This window comes from Phasianus colchicus, chromosome 9 (genome assembly GCF_987193195.1).
Source record: "Phasianus colchicus chromosome 9, bPhaCol1.hap1.1, whole genome shotgun sequence".
Taxonomy (NCBI): domain Eukaryota; kingdom Metazoa; phylum Chordata; class Aves; order Galliformes; family Phasianidae; genus Phasianus; species Phasianus colchicus.
This window is the reverse complement of record NC_143444.1, coordinates 30,835,278-30,858,983: the sequence shown is the minus strand read 5'-3', so window position 1 is coordinate 30,858,983 and position 23,706 is coordinate 30,835,278. Positions and strand designations below refer to the sequence as shown.

At 41.6% G+C, this 23,706-nt stretch overlaps 1 protein-coding gene and 1 long non-coding RNA gene across 6 annotated transcripts in view; one reads left to right on the top strand and one right to left on the bottom strand.

Moving 5' to 3' along the window:
• Positions 1–392: 392 nt before the first annotated feature.
• Positions 393–23,706, bottom strand: part of CACHD1 (cache domain containing 1) — a 138,464-nt gene continuing 115,150 nt past the window's right edge. For 3 of the 5 annotated variants that reach the window (XM_090146814.1, XM_090146815.1, XM_090146816.1), the window contains 19 exons: positions 23,075–23,308; positions 21,320–21,469; positions 20,618–20,741; positions 19,861–19,978; positions 18,991–19,159; positions 16,991–17,133; positions 16,180–16,370; positions 14,931–15,041; positions 12,510–12,632; positions 10,776–10,875; positions 10,539–10,655; positions 9,338–9,498; positions 8,582–8,668; positions 8,282–8,398; positions 7,164–7,315; positions 6,635–6,796; positions 5,735–5,812; positions 4,688–4,813; positions 397–2,099 (listed from right to left, as the gene is read on the bottom strand). In XM_090146814.1, the coding sequence (XP_090002940.1) occupies positions 1,861–2,099; positions 4,688–4,813; positions 5,735–5,812; positions 6,635–6,796; positions 7,164–7,315; positions 8,282–8,398; positions 8,582–8,668; positions 9,338–9,498; positions 10,539–10,655; positions 10,776–10,875; positions 12,510–12,632; positions 14,931–15,041; positions 16,180–16,370; positions 16,991–17,133; positions 18,991–19,159; positions 19,861–19,978; positions 20,618–20,741; positions 21,320–21,469; positions 23,075–23,308 (2,702 nt within the window). In that variant the 3' untranslated portion in view covers positions 397–1,860. Of the gene's footprint in view, positions 2,100–4,687; positions 4,814–5,734; positions 5,813–6,634; positions 6,797–7,163; positions 7,316–8,281; positions 8,399–8,581; positions 8,669–9,337; positions 9,499–10,538; positions 10,656–10,775; positions 10,876–12,509; positions 12,633–14,930; positions 15,042–16,179; positions 16,371–16,990; positions 17,134–18,990; positions 19,160–19,860; positions 19,979–20,617; positions 20,742–21,319; positions 21,470–23,074; positions 23,309–23,706 lie in introns of all 5 variants that reach the window. The other 2 variants (XM_031603818.2, XM_031603809.2) reach the window with 2 other exon arrangements.
• Positions 16,814–18,069, top strand: LOC149916919 (uncharacterized). Its single transcript, XR_016469392.1, has 2 exons — positions 16,814–16,876; positions 17,696–18,069. It is a non-coding gene; the product is annotated as an uncharacterized LOC149916919 (long non-coding RNA).

The window sequence follows — 23,706 nt, the reverse complement described above, 5'->3', positions numbered from 1 at the left end:
CAGTCTGTTACAGGACATCCAATTCAGCCCTTTGAAAACATAGCACAGTGCTTAATAGATTTCCACCGCTGTCTGCTCAGCAAAAGCAATCTCACAGCCCTTCTTATACAAACACAGCACCAAGGCCAACACAAAACATGACTGAGCTTTCAGTAGCACAAATGAGAAGCAAAGTGATTAACCCTGGTGAGTCTGCAGTCACCAACCACTCCCAAAGCATTCCTTTCCCAAGCAGTGACTGACAGGCTCAGAAAAGCAAACAGCTCTAAAACACATCAACAGCTTTACAGCTACAGTTTACATCTTTCAAGGCAGCTCCTAAAAACAGGAGCAACCTGATCAAATGCTTCGTTCCTCATTCAGCTGGGATATTAAAGGAAATTGAGACAGAATGATTTCCATCTAGCCAGGTATCCACAGAACTATACTTTATATACAGTTTATTTCACTAGAGATTTCAATTTTATACATAGTATAAAGGGGTATCCTGATATCACACATATAGTTATTTTACCGTACTGTTTAAGAACCAATTATTTTTTTTTTTTTACATAATACAGTATTAAGTACCATATTAATTAAAACAAGAGATTTAAAAGAAACTACATATAAATGGATGTTTATCATATGCACAGTGCAAGAATGATTTTATATCACCGTAATCACAAAATGTGAATCTAGAATACAACACTGTGATTTAAAACTAATTTATGATTATGCTGCACTGTGTTGCAGTCAGATTGATTAATCTCTGTTTGAATTACCAAGCAATGTTAAATTCCAGACAAACAGCAGCAGCTTATAATCATGATTTCAAACAGATCCCTTCCACAGTAACCCAAGTTTTACAGAACACTGCTTTGTCCCTACTCCTGATCTTGATGGTGTCCTAAAGAAACATTACAATGGCACAGATTTCATTTGGAATTCTCTGGTAACCAACGCTAAATAAATCCTTTATTACTGCCACACAGGAAACCTTCTGGGATGATCAAAGAGTTTAAAGATGGAGAGATTTATGGGCAGAATTCGCAGAATTTTAGTAAGGAAATACAGGATTTCTCCTCTGCAAATAGGAAGAAAATACTGCCATGTAAATCAGGTTGTAAAATTAAAACAATTGTGGAAAAGAAAGCATTCATAATGTAAACATGTCGGAGACGACTTCTTCATTTTCCCTTTTGCAGAGCGGGGCAGTGGATGAATATCAGCTAATAAGAAACAGACGTCTTCCTCAGAAGAACTACTTCACCATCACAGAATATATGTGGTAGCTGTTGAAAACTCCTAACATTTTCTCCCCTCCCTCCCCCCATAGTTTCAAGTTCAATAAATAGTAGAAAAATAATCCTTTACTTAAAAATCTTGAGATGCACTGTCCCAGGTTCCATACAGCAATTGTTGGAGCAATGAACTTTCTAAGAGCACAAAACTGCAGAGAACCCGACTGACCCCCCCCGCTCTGTCTGGCACCTTTTTAGTCTTCAGCTGCACAGTTTTCTGCTCTTCCAGTTAAGGAAACCAAATCGTCTCTGGCTCTTTTAAGCTCTCCCTTCTCTTGGCTCAGCATAACAGGGCTTCCAAAGCTTCGGCTGCTGTATAAACTTGCATCCCTGGTTTTGGAGGTCTAACGTGCCTCCTGTTCCATTTTATTAAATGTTATGGCAGGTCCATTCATCAAGCACATTTCCCTTCCATTTCTGAGCCAACCTTACATTTATGAGAATGTAAAGCTCTTATGGCCTAAGAGTTTACTCAGGAAGTTTGTTAAACTGTTCCTGGTAAAAAAAAGCACAGAAACAAAGGTGCCCATTGCTGCACGGATCATTGTTCACAAGGTTTGCTGCTCGTGTTTGTTCATTAGCATTCTGCATCCACAGTGTGTACGGTGACTGCAGCCTGTAAATGGTGGCTGTGGTGTAGAGTGGGGTGGTGCAACCGGTAGTGGTGAAACTTGTGGCTCAGCAGGGCCGCTGTCTGAGGTGGTGTGTCCAGGTCTAAGTCTTCGTCGTGGTTTCCAACATCAACACCAGCTGACAGCGGATCGTTATTGCACGGCGGATTTTCGCTGTCCTCCTGAGGACTCATAGTGCTGTAGCCTAGAAAACAAAACGGCGGAGCTGAGGATGAAAAGTCAGACTTGGAGGTCAATATCCACAGCCACACCCTGCTGCAATCAGACACAGCTGGCGCCTGGCAGAGAATAAACAAGGAGCTGCTTCAGCTGAGAGAAAAGGAAAAAGGGACCACTGTCTGCACTGCCCATCTTTCTTTATAAACTTTGGGAACCTACAATCTGTAGGATGCACAGCAGCAAAACCATTCAACAGCTGGTTATGGATGAATTGCTTGCACTAACTTCAGAAACAAAACATAGCAGAAGGGTTACTTTGCTGGGAGTGGTACCTTTAATACATGAGGGTGGTGAGGCACGGGAACAGGTTGCTCATGAAGTTGTTCTCCCTCCCTGGAAGCATTCAAGGCCAGGCTGGATGGGGCTGTGAGCAACCTGGTCTATAGAAGGAGGTGTCCCTGCCTACAGCAGGATCTTAAAGGTCCCTTCCAACCCAAACCATTCTATGATTCTGTATTACTTGAATGTCACAAACAGACAAAAACTCAGCGGGTCCCACGACCTCTGTCCCTATCCAGCTACATTCATCCTAGTAAGGACCACTGGCTAATGGCTGGAGGTAACAAAGCTTTTTCACATTATCTTGACGTATTATATATAATCACAGCATTATATTTTTAGAAGGAAAGGAACACTTTTTACCTGTTAGGGTCAACATGCAAAAATCCAGTATATGTTTGCAATGCTGGTCAGCTTTCCATACAGTTAAAGAAATTTACTGAATCCACATGGAAGCATTTTGCACTGTTCCATTAAGCCCAATAGTATCAACTCTTCCAGTTAGGCATGCACACAGCATAAATTAACAAGAGGCTCTCCCTTGGCTAAAATAACTGCTACTGAAGGCGGAGAGGTTGAAGAAAACCAGATCAGCCATCTTTATGTGCAATGAAACACTGCATTCACAGGGTTATCCTAAGGAAATTATGTCACCTGAAAGTCAGCTAGCAGCTAACTGTTGCAAGACAAGATTGTGCCTTCTCAGGGAGAAAGTCATCTTGTAACATGTCCCTTTGGCACTTTTTGTCCCTTTCTTTGAAGCAGGTGTTCATAGTTACTGTGAGATTTGATTTAACATTGAAACCGGCTGTTGCCACTCAGAATCAGTTTGCAGTGTCCTAAACAAAAACACCTGAGTATTTCTAAACATGGAAATGCAGGAAAAGTTTAAAGAAATAAAGATATGTCTTTCATTAGAATAATAATCCTTCTGAGAAAATTTTGGCTAAGAGCTGAAAAAACCCCTACTGCTTCTGAGCATTTCTGTTTTTCAAGTTTTCAGCTTGAGACACCTAGCCAAAGAGTGTTGGAAGTATCAGGCCAAGTACTGAAGGCTGGTTCTCTCTTTCTGTGGTCTGAGAGATGGTTTCTAGTTGGCAGAGGGGGGCTGGGGAAGAAGAACGGGCAGCCCTCTGAAGAAGATGAAACTAAAGACTAAAGAGATAAAAAACAGAAGTGCACATTTCAGGTATACAGGAACCCTGCTAGTCCTGTTAACTAGGAAGATGGCAAGGATTGGTGCAAAGGGAGTATTAGTCAAGCAAATCTTTCTCAGCACAGGTAATCTGACCCCAAATCCAGGATAATGCCTCCTACAGCAAGATTGCCCCTTGGACATCTGTTCACTCACATTCCAAGGTTTTGGCCTTGAGATTTCCCGTCCCCCAGGAGTTCCATTAGTGCAACCACTGTCTTAATAACTGAGTAGATCTTCTAGATCTTCTAGTAGATGGTCACTATGACATGCTGCTGTCTGTGGCAGACTACCTTGCCTAACCCTCTCTTAACTTACATTAAGTCCTCCTCATGAGACACCAGCATGACATCTTTCTAACTGCTTTTAAGAAGTAGTCTCAAGGCATGAGAGGTGTATCAAAATTCTCAGAATCTAAACAGTATGTATGGTGTGTGTGGGAGGGAGAGGAAACAAACGTACAAGGCTGGACACCCTTCACTGCTATACATGTACACAGTTAATGCTGATTGTTATTTGCTTAACAGTTGCATAAGATGCCCTCTATGCTGACAGTATTGGCTGAATATGCAGCAGAAAGGCTAAGGAGGCACCGGACCTCTAACCCACACTTACTTTACCCCTAGCAATTGCAGGCATCCAGCATGTTGGTGGAATTTTATGAAAGATACACATGTTCCATCCAAGAAAAAGAGCAGCAGAGATGCTGACTTGATTGCTTTCCCTTACTAAGAGAGTAGGAGAGGTCCATTATCTCAGCTGAAGATCTAAATTGTTAGGGTTGGTAGTGGAAAACCAGTATGGTAAATATAGTAACATATCTGTCAATCTGAATTCTGGTCACCCAGTTAAGCTGGCAGATCCCAAGAATCAGACAGGGGTAGGATGGCATTTAGCTGCTTTTACTCTACCACTCCTTCACTGGACAGTATCATCTGCTGGAAGGTGTCAAAACTGCTTAACTGTGAAGCAATAAGGTGCAAAGGTGGTTTGTTTGTTTTTTTTTTTTGCAGCCTTATCTGCAACATGCCAGACCTGTGAGTAACCACAGTGTCCAGGATGGTGATTCAGAGTCTTACCGTGGTCGCTCTCTGTTCCTGATCGACCCCAGTATCGACGTCTGCGCTCTGGGCTGTGGGCATGCCGCTCTATTACCGCTGCTATGAATCGGGTGTTACTGACTGGGGCAGAAAAAGAAACAGAACCTGTTTAAAAGGAAGTGCTTTTACTCAATTTTATCTGTGGGACACATCAGACACAGTGAAACAGGCTTTCTGCAAAATGACTGCTCAAATATTACTATTTTAAGACTGTCAAGTGACAGAGCAGTGGGAGTAAAGAGATTGTATCTAAATATAGAATAGATCGAGATTCATTCAAACTCACTCACTTGAAATAAGCAGTTTAGAGAATTATCCTACCCATGCCAAAGAAACCATGGCAGTATCACAAGCCCACTCAAACTGGAGCTAACAAGGACTTGGAGAAGCAGTAGACCATCAAACTCAGATATGCTTATTTCTCCACCTGTAAGTACTGACATAGTTTAGAGTCTTGGGAGTTGTTTTTAGCCCTCTCTCAGTGAGGGATGAGAGCCAGGGACCTGGTCTGAATCCAGAGTTTTCCCAGAGTTTTGGTGCACTTGTGTCATTTTGCAATACAGCACCATTACATGCAAAGTGTCATTTTTAATGACTGGCAAATTAAAACGAGCTTCCTAAATCAAAGCAAGATAGATTTACTGACATATTTGTTGAAGACTTGTCCTCTCCTTTCCAAGGCTGAACAAAGGTAGCAGCTTTGCATAGCCTGTATTGTCACAGTTGTAATTTCTAAGCTGTGGCTCAGCTGCTGCTGGAAATGGTCATGATAGGGAACATAAGAGACAAACTTCCTCCACACGGATTAAAGTCATTTTAAAATAAGAAACATAATTCTAAAAATAAGAAACGTAAATGAGACCGAAAGTGCATTTGAAGTTACAATTTAAAACATTGCAAAGTCATTTTCTACTGCTCATCAGCACAGCATTTCCTCATATGTATGTTTTTAACTCCAGCTTGTTAAGAAAACAAACCGCTCGTTTACTCTTAACCTTTTTTACAGTGAAGTGATTTGGTACTCACTGATTCCTCTGTCTTCATGGCTGTCATCATCTCTCTCGTCCCTATCGTTTTCCAGGTTCGACATACGCACTGACATTTCTACACACCATTACAAACAGAAAAATGCAACTGTTAAGAGAAAAATTTTCCATCAACTAACTAATGGCTGTCACCCTGGTAATGCAGTGGAAGCACCTTGCATTACTGTGCAGCCTGAGCTCAGCATGCTTTTGAAGACAGATGGGGCATAGGGGTATTTTTTTGTATCTGTGATCCCACGAACAGCACACTGAATAGAAGCAGGGATACATCTGAGAAACAGGCATGTTTCAAACAAGCCAAGCAGAAGGGGTGTGAAAAATGTATTCCCCAAATCACCACTCCTGTGCAGAAATGAACATATATAACCGGTGTGTTACGACAAGGCACACAAAGCTGTGAATTTGGGCTTATTGTTTGAGCTCTGGAAAAATCATAACTTCAGCTTCCTAACAGGAAATGCTATTGAGTTCCTTGGACAGACTTTCCTCTGTAGGCAGCAGGTCAGACTGCACCCAGAAGAGGGCAGCAATACACAGGCACCCTTATGAGGATAGGACTTTACTTTTACAGAGGCTGGCACAGAGAAATTAAAAGGGTGAAGCACAGAAGAGAGAGAAACAAAACCAAGGAAGGAGGTGGTTTGTCTGTTTAGGTTGGATATGAGGAGGATATTTTCACTCAGAAGGTGGTGAGGCACTGTTCACAGGTTGCCCAAGGAGGCTGTGGATGCCCCATCCCTGCAGGCATCCAAGGCCAGGCTGGATGTGGCTCTGGGCAGCCTGGGCTGCTGGCTGGCGACCTGCACACAGCAGGGGGTTGGAACTGGATGAGCACTGTGCTCCTTTGCAACCCAGGCCATTCTGTGATTAATCAGCTCACCCTGTGCTGCCAAAGGTGACATGTGCTGGTGACTCCTCCGATGTATCTGGTGACGATAGGCATACACTGCTAGGACGAGCACCATAATGCAGCCCATGATGCCTCCAGCCACTGGGCCGACTGGTGCGCTTTTTATCATGTTCAAAGTGATTACTTCATCTCCTAAATCAAAAAAGGGACAAAACAGAGGGAAAAAAAAACATCAGTGCTCTGCAGAAAGGTCTAAGGGTTTCTAGGTGTGCAACAGCACAAACAGGAGAGCATAGTTTAAACAGGAGAAGAAATCTGAAGAGAGCACATCTGAAGGTTACAAAGTATATTCAGCTACATGTTGAGACTTTCAAAAATACCATGCCCAGGACAGCCCTGATACCTTGTTTTTATTTATTATTTTTAAATTCCTTTACGTACTATTTTATGCTCATTCACCAATAGCATAGAAGACGAATTTGAAGCATGCTCTGACACTGTAGGCATTCATTACTAACTACAAAGAGTTAATGCAGCATCTGTTCAGAACAACAGTTACCTATTGCTCCCAGGTCATCCACATATGGGCTCTTGGCTCCCACGATGCCACCGAAGCATTCCTTCTGAGGGGCACAGTAGGACTTATCCAGATGGGTTTTCCCATCGCTGTCTACCATACACCACTCACAGTCCAACACACCAAAGCAATCCCTGAAAATTAAAACCAGAAGACCACCACATTTACTGTCAATTCCAGAACTTTTCACTTGACATAGCTCAGACTATTTTAGAATCGAGAGACAAAGGGAGGCCAAAATCATCTATAAACCTGTGCATTATGTAACATTTGCCACAAAAACTCATCAGTAAAATGCTCAGGTAGCATAAGGCAAATTTAGACAGGGGACCTGCATCTTGAGCTCACATTTCCAAGCCTGTTTGCCTTCTTTTTCTTCCTCTCTCACACTGAGTAAAAGAAAGAACTTCCTTTTTTAACTCCTCTATTATGACATTTCTCAGCATAGTAAAGCCTGACTGCGGTTCCACCCCTTTTCTGCAATCCTCTGCAAGATGTAAGACAGGATTTGGAAGACTGGTCAGAGCACAATGTGTTCTAGCAATCTCAGCTCCCTAGAGACCACTCATAACTACCAAAAAATAAATAGGCCCTCAAGTTTCTCTACATAATGCCTGGAGTGGAAGAGAGAAGCAGGAAGCTGACAGGCAGCTAACATCTCCAGTGTGCTCCAAGGTAACCCCTGTTAAAGTACTGTCTCATTTCTCTAAGCACTTTGATCCACATCTTCCCTCAAAAGGCAGACAAACATTGCAGTGCTGTCTGCTTTGCTAAAAGGAAGAATTTGTCCCTTCGACAGCAAATCTTGTAATTGCACAACCCTCAGTTCTTCACAGAGTCACAAAGTGTGACTGGAAACCATTTGTTTGCTATTAATGGTGCTGTGTGGCTCAGTGATATTGAGGTCTTATGTTTCTGAACTGCAGCATGACGTTATTGTTGGTGTGTGCTATAATATCTCATCCTGGCATTGCATTTCCTTTTTTATCCCTTCTTTTCTTGTTTGAACTGTGTAAGGAGGAGCTGTTTTCACTTTAAGGAACAGCATGAATTATTTCAGGAACAGCATATATCCTCAGGGAGGGAGAAGGGCACTTTACCCGCTCTCTGTTCTCTGATTGCACTGAGTGTTAATGCACTGAGGGAGAGCATCCTGCAGGCTCGGATCGATTGCTGTGAAAGTCATTGGCTCCTGATGAACTTCACAACTAGGATTCCTATAATGGGGCAAAAGGAAAAGCCTTGTATTAGAAGCTGCAGTCAAGTAATGAAAAATGTATCACCTTTACCCATTACATATCAAATGCTTATTTATCCTGAACAATGCTGTATATTTATCCTGGTTAGCACGAGCAAGCACTTTATTCTGTTAACTTTCACTACTCGCCGTTTGGTCTCACCTGCTCTCAGCATTTGTGAGGTTGCCTGTGCATTCGTTTACCTCCAGAGGGCACTCACATGGGCATTCACATTCATTCTGCTCCATTCTTGAGAGACAAAAAACACAAAAACAACGCATTAGACATCACTGCAATCTTAACCCTACTGTGCAGCTGCAAAAGGGCTGCTCACCATGGAGAAAGCTGCTCGGTATTCTTTCTCTTACCCCCGGGAAGGCAGGAATTGTTCCTGCTCTGTGCTGGGGTTGAGGACAATGCACTAACTGAACCTCCCCGATCAGTTACCCACCCACTGAAATTGAAAAAGCAGACAGCCCCAGGCAAGTCTGAGAGCCAGATGTAAGGATCCTTCTTTCCAGTGGAACAAACATATGGTGTAGCCAAAATCTCCTGCAGTTGCTGGGACCCCCATGATGAAAAACTACACGTCAACTCGTATAAAATTGTGGGTATTAATATGCCAGAACAAAGGGCCTGATCCACAGCTAACTCCCCCTGACAAACTGAATCAGTTGTGGTCTTAAAACTTATCCACACATGACATATGAACACATCAAGAATGAACTACCCTTAATACAGTGACAATACAGATTAAAGGACTAATGGAATACTAAATCACCATGTCCCTTACAAACAGCATGGGTAAATTTTGTTTTCACTTCAGTTTTGCACTCCATGTTTTCATTTAACTTATCAAATGAACAGGTTATAAGAACCACACCATAAATGCCCACTTGTGCCATATCTCCAGCTGACCTGTGGCAGTTCAGACACAGCCTGTCCACCATGCTGCAGGCACAGAAAGCAAGTGAATCACAGGTCTCATTGACGATGCCCACGAAGGCATTGGTGCCCGGTATTCTTGTCAGCCTGTACTTGGAGCAGTGGCTGCCATGCACAAGGTTTGTCAGATCTCCCTAAGGAAAAACAGGTGTTGTTAATGGCACAGCAAGAAAACCAGTCCCTAGGGAGCTTCAGTCTTTTCCCCTTCTGAAACATGCAGAGCAGAGGGAGCACAAATGTACAGAGACTCGCCTTTAGAAATAAGAGGTTTATACATCTGTTTAACAACCTGTTGCGTTTTGCTCATCTTCCAGACTACTACAAGGTGGAAGGATTTTGCTGAGGATGGAAAAAATGCACTTAGTTTGTAACCATCATTGTACAGCTGTGATCTATTTGGTAGGCCAACTCCCTTCTGATTTACACAGCACAGCCTTAAGGGTTTGCTCTGTCCCATACAGTTTCCTTTAGAGTAATACACTTTCTACTTTGCATTTCAAATGTGGGGGAAACGTTTAAGTCTACCTGACATAAACCAATGTATTCTGACATAATTTTCAAATATTTTTGACACTCATTTCCCACCTTCTCTTCTCATTAAACGTCGAGAAGCGTTATTTAAAGAACAACTTCTCCCACAGAGCTTAACATCTTTTCAGTAATTCTGCAGTTATCTTGCAAGGGTGGATCTGTGGCACTGCAGTCAGCATTCACCATACAGCACGAGATGACAGACTCTGGCTTGGACTTCTAAGCATGGCTGAGCACAAGGGGAATCCACACCTCCAGTCTGCAGTCTGACAAGTGATATTCTGAAAATGCTCATGAACATTTCATCGGTGAAAACATCTGTTTTCTTGCCTAACAAAGCTCTCCCAATTTTCGTGATGCTGGACTGGGCTTTGCAGACATCAACCACAGCTGCCCATCCATAATCCCTTGTGTGTCAACTGACTTCTCAAGCGAGAACTATTTGTGCAGCCCGGATCACTGATTTCATGTTTGGATGAGGGTGAACAGAGGCCAAGCCACACAGCAGGCTGGCTTAGACTCATGTCTGCTGATCCTGGCAAGAATTTCTGTTACCGCCAAAAGAAACCCAACCCAACCAAAGTACATTCAAAAGCAAAATAATAATTAAAAACAAAACAAAACAAAAAAACAACACACTTACCACTAGGCTGGTATTAAATTTATAGAACCGCTGAACTGTTCTGTCACTGAAGCTGTTGCAGAGGTTTTTCTTGACAAAATTTGGGTGGTTAAGAATGTCATTTGCTACCAAGGGCTCCTGCGTGAAAAAAAACACAGGATTTTATGCCTTTCAGATCGGGCACAAACAGCAACTTCTTTGCAGTCTTTCCCACTTTGGGAGCTGGAAGAGGTAAGACTAAGGAAAAAGCAGCCAGACCTTGTGTGTAATATGCTGTTGCTCTACTGGCGCGTGTCCTTTGGGATCGATGAGTGTTGGGTGTGCCACCAGGTACCCTCTGTCCTCCATGATAAAGCACCTGCCCACGGCAAGAAGAGCAAACAGCCTTCCTTTAGACTTCCTTATTAATTAAAGAGAGGTTTTACACTCATTAAATGACATCCCACCCCATAGAAAACACTTGGGCATCATTCACAGCCTCCCCAGCTGTTTCTTTCCAGCAATTCCCATCAGTTTCCCAAGGGGAGGTGGTTACTGTGGCCACTCAACGCTACCTAAGGTCTACAACGGAGTCAGGAAAATATTTTAGGGTTTTGTTTCTTTTCTTTTTTTTTTTAATTCTTTATTCCACCACATTCATGGGGGTTTGCATTAGAAACTCATGTTGTGGATCCTGTGTCTTCCCACATAAGATTTTCAAGATGTTGGAGAAAACAGGAGAACTAATAGGCATGTGACTAAGATCATGGAGAGAAAAGCTTTGTAGAGATCCATTTTAAAATGAACGAATTCCTGCCAAGTAGTTGGAGCTGATATCTCTTGATACCTGTAAGTATTTATGGAAAGGCTCTAAGCATTAGAGCATCCAGCTTCTACATCATAATATTATATAAGATGCATACAATAATATGCTTGAAAATTCCAACTTAGAGAATGCAGAACAGAGGAAACTATCTGATTCTTTTATTATTAACAGCTTTTAGCTGGAGAAGGGAAAGAAAAAAAAAAAAGAATGCCAAACCAGAAATCCTGAAATGCATTTTAAACACAATAAGATATACAAAAAACACCCAAACCAGAAAAGAACCAGGAGGATGACAGAAAACCACTTCCCTTCTCAAATTTAGAGTTTAAAAACAAAGAAACAACAACAATGCCCAAACCATGTTATCACATTACACCAGATCCAAACTAGAATCCTTCCCCAACCACGTGATTTTTCAAAGGCCAAGGAAAAAGGAACAATTCCATTCACACAGGTCAAACTAAAATTAGCTGCTCCAGATGAAACTGGACCTCTTGCAACTCGTGCTGTGCTGGTGGTTTTTAAAAATACAGCAAAAGTATATTTTAATAATAATTGTTAAAATGAATAGAGCTGGACTTATTATTACATGTGAATACTGACTGCTCACAGTAACTAGGTAGGTCACTGTCGTCCCCAAAAGGAGATATCTAGGGCAGCCCCAAATGAAAACAAACAGAAGAGAAGTGTGTTCATTTAATAAAGCTGTTTTGCTTTTTTGTTTTGACCCAGGGTTTCAGCGAAGCCAAAATACCATCAATGGCAATCTTCCTTTTTGCACTACCAATGACTGTTTTCTTAGCTCATGATCTTGATCTTGAGCAACAAAAAGTCCATATAATCTTTAGGAGAAGAAAAGGCACAAGTTCTAGTGCAAATCAGAGAACAGACATCGCTGCCCAAGGAGGCTGTGGATGCCCCATCCCTGCAGGCATTCAAGGCCAGGCTGGATGTGGCTCTGGGCAGCCTGGGCTGCTGGTTGGCGACCTGCACATAGCAGGGGGTTGGACATGGATGAGCTTTGTGCTCCTTTGCAACCCAGGCCATTCTATGGTTCTATCATTCTATGAATGTAATAGAATTCCACAGTAAGACAGGATGGAAAGTACCAGTGGGTTATCGGGTCCAAGAAAAACAGAACAGAACAGAACTGTGAAGATAAGTATGAACAGAAAGAAAAGGCCTACCTGATTTTGTTTCCTCCATCTTGGTTACAAACTGGCAGCAGGTCCATGAGAACTTTGTAGAAGTACCGCAGGGTGAAGTCAATGCCCATCACAGCCACCGAATGCCCTGAAGACATCTGTGCACTGCAGAACAAGGGGGAAAAAAAGGCATGTAAAACACCAACTCAAATCCATACTTATACACTGAAGCTCAGATCTCTCTAACCACATCTAAATGAGCAGGCACAGCAACTGTAAATAAAGAGAACAATCTCTTATCATTCTACTCTTTGCTTTCTAAATGAAATAGTCAGTGCATACCAATAAATCAGTTGAAATCCAATCACCATGCATCTTCCATCTACGACTTCACAACACAAACTAGGACTGCAGATCCCCCATCATGTTTTGATTTGCTATTTTCCCTCCAATGAAGGGCAACTATAGAACAACCATTTAGGGGAAGTGCAGAACATGAAGTCTCTGTGGATGCCTCTGTGGATGCTTATGGACAGCAGCAGGAAGGGCTGCTGTGCATTGCAATGTCTTGCTCACACTGAAAATGTGTTCATGTGCCCATTTCTACCAATTCAGGAATGCACTTGGTTGCCTTAGCAACTGATACATCAAAGCCTACAAGCCATTCTCTCAGGCTGATGCATGGAAGTGTATTTTCTTATAGCTCTATAATGGTAAAGAATTGCTAATTTTGCTCAGTCTCATCTTTTTAACGTTCCTCACCATCAGTACTGTGATTGTACAGTGGTTTACTGATGCAAGCTGCATTAAGTAACTTCTTGTATGAGTCTTCTATACCCAGACTCTAAAGAAGGAAGATGTACATGAAATGGGAGTTCCAAACTAATGTTATTGAAACCCACACAGCTGTTTCTAACAAGTAAATCTATTAACTCCACTGATCCTCTTCTTCCCCCCCCCCCCCCCACTTTTTTTTCTTTAGGGATTATAACTGCATGTGACTATAAGCTTTAGAGGTCATATTTACCCAAGAATCACACTCACATCTGCCAAACTTCATTTAACTCTTCGTTAATCATGTTCTAATAACCCATGCAACCTCTACATTCCTAAAACCAGCTGGAATACCTCTCCCTAGATAAAAATCAGAATTTTGATTAAATGCACTTCTCTTCTTACAAAAGTGCTTATTTCCCTTGAAGAAATCTCTCTGTGAAAAGCATCACACAGGCATTAGGCACTGCTGTTCCTTACAAAGAAGAGGCAGATGTTGTGTGCTGGAAAACCTCAAATGGAGCTGAGATGTGTCCAAGAACAGAAAAACTGTCCCAAACTCAGCTGGCTTTGAGATCTGGATTTACCACTGCAGTGTTAGAATTCACCTCCTTATCAGTCAGCTTTTAGACAGAGCATGCAAAGAAGTCATGTGCTCAGTGAAGAGCCTCCATATAGAAACCTGAGTATTTCTGAATCCTGGGAGCATTTATTACAGTATGATTTAGTACATATTCTACCCACCAAACTCCTTTAAGCACCTTACATCTCAAAATGAACCACTCCTTACACTGGGGGCCTGGCAGGAGAGAGGTGAAACAAAGTCTGGTCCTCGAGGAAAGGGTCACTTCAGCACTGACAATTCTGCAGTAATATTAACTGCATGAGAATGATGGAAACACCGAGATTCTCCTGACTGACTCTAAAGGAAGGTATGTTAGCATTTTCCACTTCCTTTCTTTAAATCATGGAAAACATCAGTGAATATGCTTCTTCCTATATGGATGTGACGTTCCTTTAGCTACATGTGGTGCTTTAACCCCAAAGGCAAAGGCTGCTGTTTTTATTCTGATGTTTTCTGCAGTTATGTAAGTGTAGTTTAATGCTTATAGACTTTTTCTTACATTGTCCATACTCCTAAACTCCAACAGAAATGCACAAACTGACCTTTAAGAAAGCAGTTTTGCTGGGCTGGCCTCCGCTGGCAGTTTGGTGGATCTGCCTTAACTTTATTCCCTTCTAAGCACCACCATGGTGCATGCAACTCTTATGCGTGCATAACCTCAGCAAGCTTCCTCAAATTCAGAGACTGTCTTGATCCCAGCAGCCCCAAATCTCCCAATGAAACAGTCCCTCTCCTCAATTCCCACCTCACACATGTGAAGTTTCATCACACAGCCATCCAGCAGCACATCCTCACTCACTCAATCTTTCTTTATGCTCTTATGATTCACACACTAAAGCCTCCTTCTGAATATAAACCTATTCGTATCCCAGGGATATCCTATTTCCAGTGAATCTACACAAGGTTATACTGCATTATGTCAAACACACTTTAAAACCAGGTTGGTTTTCAGTTCTCGACCACACAGCTATCACTCAGTCTATTTCTCTCCTATCCAAAACAGATCTCTTTAGAAGATAATTGAGAATAATCTTACTTGACACAAACCTGGAAACAAAATTTACCTGGAAGAGTGAATGGTGTGACTGATGGTAACAACGTAGCCTGCCCCTCCAACATCTAAATAAGGACCAGTAAAGGTAATTAGCCCTGGATTGGCCACTGCATGCAAGTACCTTAAGAGAAGCAAAAGAAACATTGGTAATTAGGGAGAAACTGTTGCTTTAAAATTTAAGACCATATCCTTGATTTTGTAAAAATGCAGTCAAGCATTAAATTCTGCACACTGACAACGGCGTGCTACCAAATTCATGTTTCTCAACACTAAACAAGTTCCTAAGCACTTTATTTATGAAACACTTTAACTGCTGAAAATGCTTTAGTGTATGAAAAAGCTGTCACCTTACTTTCCCCTGCCCAGAACGCAGCTTACAGGGCTGTGCTGCATTGCACAAGCAGCCTGACTGACTTCTAAATAAAAAGATGGCTTTTGTCTGATTTTGCATCAATAATGAAAATAACGAGAGGCCTTTACAATCCCTTGTCTCACTGCAAAAACAGAGCAATATTCCATCACTTTATCAGTAAAAACATAAGCAACGACAAAGAGGAAGAAAACCTGAAGAAAAGAATCAAAATGAGGGGAAATGATTTTTCAGGGGAAAAGTGGGTTGAGGAGCTCCAGCACGAGCCCCTGTGTGCAGCTGGAGGCATCACAGCCATCCAGGGGCTCCCTCAGAATCACAGCAGGGCAGCACCTGGCTGCCTGCTTCCAACAAAGCGTGTGTCACAACACATGCCACACTGCTCGCCAGTCTCAGGCTCTCATTTGTAATGTATACAAATATTTTCCCCAAATTGGCTGCTAGTGCATAATTAATAGCTTGCAGACAAGCCAGTCGATTCCTATTTTACATCAGCGAGGGAACCCACTGCAAACAAACAAACAAACAAACAAGAGGACTGAAATATTCACAGCCAAAGAAGGCACAAGGAGCTGAAAACACTTCTGAGAGCTGAATTAGTGAATCCCTGCAGGGGATGCTCATTTTCTGAATATTTATATTCCCATCTGCTACAGCACAGATATGAAACAGAAGCTATCATTTAAAATAAAGGGGTTGGAATTAGAAGCAGGAGAGGCTTTAACTAGTTGCATGTACGCATGCAGCCTTTCACCCACGATGACAACATTTCTACTTAAGCAGTTTACAGCTGACCGTAACAACCCAGGCTATGAAATCGATACCAAATCTTTTCCTCATTGCCCGACCAGATTATCTGAAGCTTTGATAACAGAACCCTAAAACTCACCATTGTCTCCTGGTGGGATCAAATGCTTTGTCCATGAGGGAACCGGGGTAAATTCGGAGCACCCCATTGGGGGTTGCTATGTAACGGCGCACAATATAACTGTTCAACTGTTCATAACTACTCATTTCCATTTGTGTCATCCATTCATCTGTGACGTGACTGGTAGCCATTACTTCATTTCTGACAGAGAACTGCAAAACAAAGGCAGACCTAGCAGGGTTCCTCTAAGACTTGCATGAAAAGATAATAAGCTGCTCGCGGGGTTTCCTAAAGCTCCATCAGAGATCATCTAAACTCAATTACTTGTTTAAAGTCTTCTCACACCAGACGGATCCAGCACATTCCAAGCAAAGGAAAAGCTTATTACAATGAAATAGCCTTGTCATTACCTCTGTGGCTTTTTTAATTCAGGTAAATAAAAATAGCACCCCGCTTGCAGAAAAAAAGAATAGAGTTTTCACATTTACATGCCTAAAAGCACCAAAATAATTTCCACTTGGAATTTTCTGCAGCTTTATTTATTCTCATGTTCATTTCAATAGCTGCTCATCAGCTTTTTTTCTCCGCCTCCTGGGGAAAGATGCTCTGTCTTCTCTCTGCTCCTTGAGGCCCACAGCCATCTCTCCAGGCACGAGGATACCACTCCAAAGCACCACTACCACCCTATAGCCCTAAGAGCATCAGGAAATAAACGCAGGTACCGCATTCTCTGGGATGAATGTAGTACGAGCTGACCATCCAGGAGGTCAAGCCAAAGGCCCAAGCTGGGAAGAAAGCAGGGATAGAAGTGTGGCCAACAGCAAGGATGTACCTTAAGGCCAGGATTAGCAATCAGGCGCGTGTTGTCGCTGAGGTACGCCGTGTAGTGCTCCACCATCCGCTTTGTCTCGGGCTGGCTGAGATGTTCATAAGGAGAAGAGAAGCTGCCCGCAGAGAGCATTACTGTAGGGCTTTCTAAAAAGAGCAAGATATAGAAAGTTAAGGGCAGTGAATTGGATTAACTACATTGTAAACGCCTTCATACCAGGAAAGGTATGAATGTGGTGTTCTATCTGAGGATATGTGGAAGAATTACACTAGTTGTGCTGTTTATTCCTCTCAAAAGCAAACCCAGAAGGAGGCAGTGCAAGAGCTGGAGGAACCCAGCAGTCATCGTCCTGTCCTCACCCAGCCAGAGCTGGTCCTATATCAAGCATCTGCATCCCTAAGCTCCCAAATGCTGCACAAAACAAAGGATGGCGTAGTTGATGCAGCACCATATGGCAAGGCATACAAAACACCATGGGACTTCATCTCTCATGGCAAACACCACCATAAACTCCAAAGCCCAAAGCCAGCTCAACCCAACAGAGCATGCTTACTTGCTTACTGCTGGTGAACTACCTTTCTCATTTCAAACACAGACGTGACAAAGTTATCCACTCCCTCTGATCTCTATGGGTTATTTGGTAGATTCCAGTGCCCTTGTTCTCAAAGTCCAAATAACTTCTAATTGTTATTTTTTGAAAACCTACAGAAGTCGGTTTCCATGAGGAGAACAAGACTTTGTGATAAAGAGGTAGAGATTAATTATCCATGTTTAGATTGGCTATAGCAGAAGAAAACACAAAAGAGCAACTTTCAGTTCCAGCTGAAGAACAAACAGAATTACAAGAGCAGAAGAGGAAACTCACCAAGAAATGTGCAGCTGGTTGGGCTGTTTTTCAGAACAGATCAGAAACTAGATGTTCATTGTGCAGAAAATGTAATACCTGAGAGCTTTTTCTTTTTAAAGGAAAAATGATGATGAAGGTTGAGAAGAACATCTTTTCTCAACATCTGACCCATGGAACCCAATTTCTCAGTACATAATGGTCTCCACAGGAAAAAAAAAAAAAATCACTGAAGTAAGTGATCTGCTTTTATTCACATTCCTCTAAAACACATCACCACACATCCAGGAACCATGTGTACTGCAGCCATCACTTATGAACTTCTGATATAGGCCTTCATCTGCTTCCCAGACCAAATATTCTGATTTGACTGCATTTTGCTTTGTATGAAGTTTTTCCACTTGTCAGCTTAATACCATGTTTTTGGGGTATTTTCTATTTATATCTTATCTTTCTGGATATAAGGCAATCAAGATAGGCACCACATTAAAGAAAGAAAGAAAAAACCCTGTATTTTAAACAATTGACAAAGCAATTTCTGCAGGTTTCCTTTGGAAAAGCCTCCATTACTTCTCCAGTCTAATCTCACTTAGCTATTTGTGGCACTGCAACACAGATAAGAAAATACCACAACTGTGGCTCTAACGCACCATGAGACCCCTCAAGCTTTGCTACAAACAAAAGCAGTTAATTCAGAACTTCCTACGAAATAGCACAGATTTAAGTACTGATCTTAGGCTTTTCACTAAAGTGTAAATGCTTGCAACTTTATATATATCTAAAAAAAATAAATCTATGTTCTTAGGACATACTCACAGAACTGATCATAGAATGATGTCAGTAAGCTCTTTTGCAGCCAAGAGAACAGAACTTAGTGAGCTATCTTTCCCCCTTCCCACTCCACTTTCTGGAAACTCCATCAAGCAAGACTGACAGTGCTGTGACCTCCTCCCCAGCCCCACTGCACTCATCCACTCAAGTGCTCACCAATGAGAAAGTTAGTTTTGATCAATGGAGAGAACAGAGCAATGGGTATGGCTGATTAGAGAACCAGCCCTGGAGAAAAATGTCCCTCAAGAGGACGATATTGCCAGCATTTTATGAGCACAGTCTGACTTTCTGCTGCCACACTCTACAGAAGCATGCATGAGAGCTCTACCTAAAGTTGCCAGCTGCTTGAAGTGCAGACAGGCGTTTGGCTGGCCCAGCAGATCCAGGCGGTGATACAGGAGCTTGCTGCTGGGGACAGTGTTGAGATTCTTAAGTTGCTTCACAGGTATTTCTGGTTGTATCACCACAACACACAGAATAAAGGACGTGTCCTGAACCTGGAAAACATGAGCAAATCACCCAGACCTTCATTTTGTTGCTTCATCAACAATCATTTCTAACACTGCTTTATAGATACTTACTGGAGAGTCATTAATAGAGGCCAGGGTTCAGCTTCACAAATAAGGTGACAAACATACACTGATACTCCCATTATGAGAAATACTGACAATTTAACTCCAGAGATTTTATCATTCTTAATTGTGTGCTGCATGGGTCACATGCTTTATTGGTTTGTGTATTATTTTAGTACTCTGTAGTACAACAGAACGGCAAAACTTGCCCAACTGCTCAGTAAGGGTGTTTGGTATTCAGTGTAGCATTGTAACATTAGCCTCCTCTGTGAATTTCTGTTATCCAGTGACAGATTTAATCTGTTAAAACTGCTCAGCTTAATCTTTAAGGCTGTATTTAACTTAAGGCTGTGAAATGATCCACAAGTACCCTCCTAAGTTTGCTGGCACAAAGAAGTAGCCAATTATTTCTGGCATCAGTAAAATTCACCTGGATTACACTTAATTTTACGCTCTGTTTTAATCCCAGGGTCAAGATTAGTGTTCAAATACGTTCAAAAATTAAACTGAAGAATCAAAGACCACAGCAATTATTTGTACTTCACTATATTCAATACATTCATATACTCTTCTAAACATTAACTTATTCAGTGCCACCATGCAACAGTGTCACGTTAAGCACTTACCATTTTCCAGGCATAACTGACATTGTAGGCCTCTTTCCCAACTTCTCTCAGTTTGTTTACATGCCAGGACAGTGAGGAGTTCACAGGGACAGTAATGATCTGGCTGCCCAAGGGAATGCTACAGTGGCAAAAACAGCATCCATCACACACTTTTCAAAAACACATTTCAATACACACTGAGAAAGCTCCTAAACAGTATGTTCATAAAAAATACTGGAAGCTCTGAAGAGGTCAGCTGTCATCTGTCTTAAGTGAACATGTGCCTACCACCACATTTTGAGAAAAATCTTTTGCAGCAAAAGAAAAAAAAACATTTCAATTTCTGTTCTGTGGCTTCATACAGCACGTGATCACCACTCGCCACTGCCTGACCCATCAGTCTTCATTTATTGTCAATTTAAATTTAAATTAAGAAAGGCTCAACAGAATGCAATCTGACTGCAAGGAAGGGAAGACGGAAGCTCAAAGTGAGGAGCTGTTTTAACTCTGAAGCTAAAACAAAAATTCATATTAGATGAAGGATAAAAAACTGAAACCAAATATTGGGAAAACCTGATGGGAAAACCTGCCTGATGTGGAGCAGAGAATATCTGCCGTGTTGGTTGGGGAAAGCTTGCTTTCCTTAGCTGCAAACAAAAAAAAAAAATCAAAACAGGACAGTTCTGCATTTTTTTTACGTTCTCTGAATGCTCCTCTAAAACTACTTCTGGTGCCCAAAGGTCTGCTAACGTTCAGACTTGAATCTTGGATTCCATACCTGAGGATGTTCTGCCGCACCAGCTCAAATTTTGGGATGTTCTCATAATGGATAATATCTGTGTGGAGGGGTGGCTCAGACAGCAGGTAGGGCCTGGTAAGGGATGGGTGCATAAGAGTGTACCCTGAAAAATAAAAGACAATGACATGCACTGAACTCACTGAAACAACTAAGCACAAGAGGAAAACTTTTAGGAAATAAAAAGAAAACTAATACAGTAATTAAGTACAAGCACTGATTAATTTTTACACGTTAATAGAAGTAAACAAAATAGCAATATTATCAAAAAGGTTGCAAAGCAACAACTTCCTAAGTTGGCAATGAAAGACAGCTCAAAGAGCCAGGCAATAAAAACAATGTGGGATCAAAGGAAAACAGCTGAACATACATGTACACCAGCTCTGCCTTTTGCCCCACACCACAGAAAACTTAAGGTTTTCCATGTGTACAATTAAAGCAGCAATAAGCATTTCCACATCAAAACTCCCATAAAGAAATCTCACATTATGAATCCACCCATAAGATTCTAGCTGGCTCTCAGCTCTCAGGCAAATCTAACTGAACACCACACCATTACTCCTTTCATTAACACTATCATTCATTACTTACAGACAATTTAGATACATGAGAATTAAGCATGTACTTTTGATGGCTAATGACCTCAGTGGAAATAGAAGAGGTTATTTTAACAAAAGAAATTACCTTTATTGTCAATGAGAAATGTGTAGGAACCCAATGAGTCCTGGTAATAGGTGACATCTTCCAAGATATATGCAAGATTAACATCTACTCCAACAATCCCTAGCAGCAGGTTCCCAAAGTAGCACGGTTTACTTACAGTCATTATCAGGCCTTAGAAAGAGACAAATAACATAAAAACATCATATAACAAATAATTACAAAATAACAAAGTGTTAGACAAATTTTATACAGTACTCCTTACTGGAATATGAACAAAAATGGTGCTTCTACAGGGAAGCCAAGCAGGTTATCTGCCAGGTCTGGCTGGTTTTAGCCACTCTCCCCACTTACCTTCTATGTTTCTGATAGTGCCCTGAGGTGCATTCCATCAGTCTACTAAAACATGCAGTACATTTAACGTTTTGGGCTTTTCTATCAGTCTATAAATGGATACCTTATACTAAGAAATGCATTCACATGATATTAATCTTGTTCCTTCAATGCTGTCATTTAACACAATTACCAAAAAAAAAAAAAAAAAGGGGAGGAAGAAGTAAAAGGGAGGATTCATACCTGTAAAGCAACAATAGAAATGAATTATTGCTCATCTAATTGTGTATTCACAATGTTACACCTCTGCTGCTTAACTAAATCCCAGCACAGCCACCACACTGGGAATTATTCTCATAATTGCACAATGATTTGAGAAGCACCTCATGTGCCTGAGGTAAGAACTCTAGGTAATACCTTACTTCTCTTACTTTCTATGCCATTGCTGTTTGGAAACTCAGCAATTTATAAATACAGCATGAATAAACACTGAAGCATACTTAAAGCTAATGCAAGACAAACCTTCTCTGTTGCACCATTTCTAATCCTTCCCTTGCTCAAATTTTCCATTATGCTTCGATATAGCTTTGTGAGAAAAAGCTGATGTTAGGAGACACAGCAAGTTGCAAGCATTCTGACTCAGAGGAGATTTAGTCTGGAATAGCCTTAAATATGGTTAGGGCCTAAACGCCCAATCTAAACTCAAGTGCCTTTGAAAACCATTCAGCATAACCAACTATTACAGAATCACAGAACACTAAGTACATGCAAAGTCTCGAATGAACAAATTACAGAGTTTTTTTACATTGTCAGAGCAATATGAAACCACAGGTGTAATCCCTAACACCATCGTGATGTTTTTAACAACTCTCTTCAAAACAGCCCTAGAGAAATGTCAGGTGAGCCACCCAAGACCAAGCAGGGCTAAACCCTACAGCACTGACCCTTCAAGTGACATCTATCACTTATCTAGATAGATATCACTGGTATCTATCATTGACACCCACTGATATCAAGAACCTCAAGTCTCTCTGTCATCTGGATATAGTAGTGAGATTAGGTAAAGCTGAGCATACAGAGTTTGTTCAAGTGGCATCAAGTTGTAAGGTAAATGTAAGGTAAACGGGCAGATTCAGTGCCTTCCACCTCGTCAACATGAATGAGACACTGGGGGGAGAATCACACTACAGCCATCTGCTGTATGAAGGTATTCTGGATGCAATCACAGTCTAAGGAAAAACTGACCCTAAGACACTAAAAAGCATCCAATAAATTCCATTTAGGCCTCACTGCCAGACTGGTTGGGGGCACTAATAGCCAGCTCAGGCTTCCTGTTCCACCCAGTGCCGGGCGCAGCCCAACTCTGCTGAAGCTGACAGCAAATTTTTGACAACATACAACAATCTCTCTTTGATTTTTATACCCAAATTCAATGTAAGTATTTACCATCTCCCATTTCATCTGAGAAAGGCAGACTGAAGACCGCCTCGTCAATCATTCGGTTGGGGAGGTTTGTATAGAAGCGGCCAACTGTAGTTTCCAGGTTACTCAGCTGGTTTAGGACCATCATGCTGCCCTTGATCACAGGCAGGGTTGTTCGATCTGGAACGCCGTACTTCACTGAATTCTGCTCTGCCAGGTCTCGGAGGAAGGCCAGTTCTTTCAAACCTGTCACTCCCTCTGAAACAGAAACAGAAGGGAGAGGATAAAAAGCTTACTTAGCATCAAGGCTTCTGTATCTTATTCTGTAGTATCATAAATACAAGTAATTAGCAAGTACAAAAGGTAATAAGGTTGCCTTTCATACACTCCATGCACAAATTCATCATGCTACTCACACCACCACTTTAAACAAAGGCTTTTTTAACGAAGACTTATGTGACCTATAAATCCACAGGACAGCTCTTTGTTCTCCACTGATGGCTAGTGCACAGAAAGGACCAGGAGCATATCATATGCCCATAGAGATAACAGGCTTTGTTCTTTAGCTTAAACACTAAAGCCTCCCACTTTACATAAGTCACAGGCTCAACTCCTGCAGGCAAATCAAAGACTTCTGTACATATTAGAACTCAAAT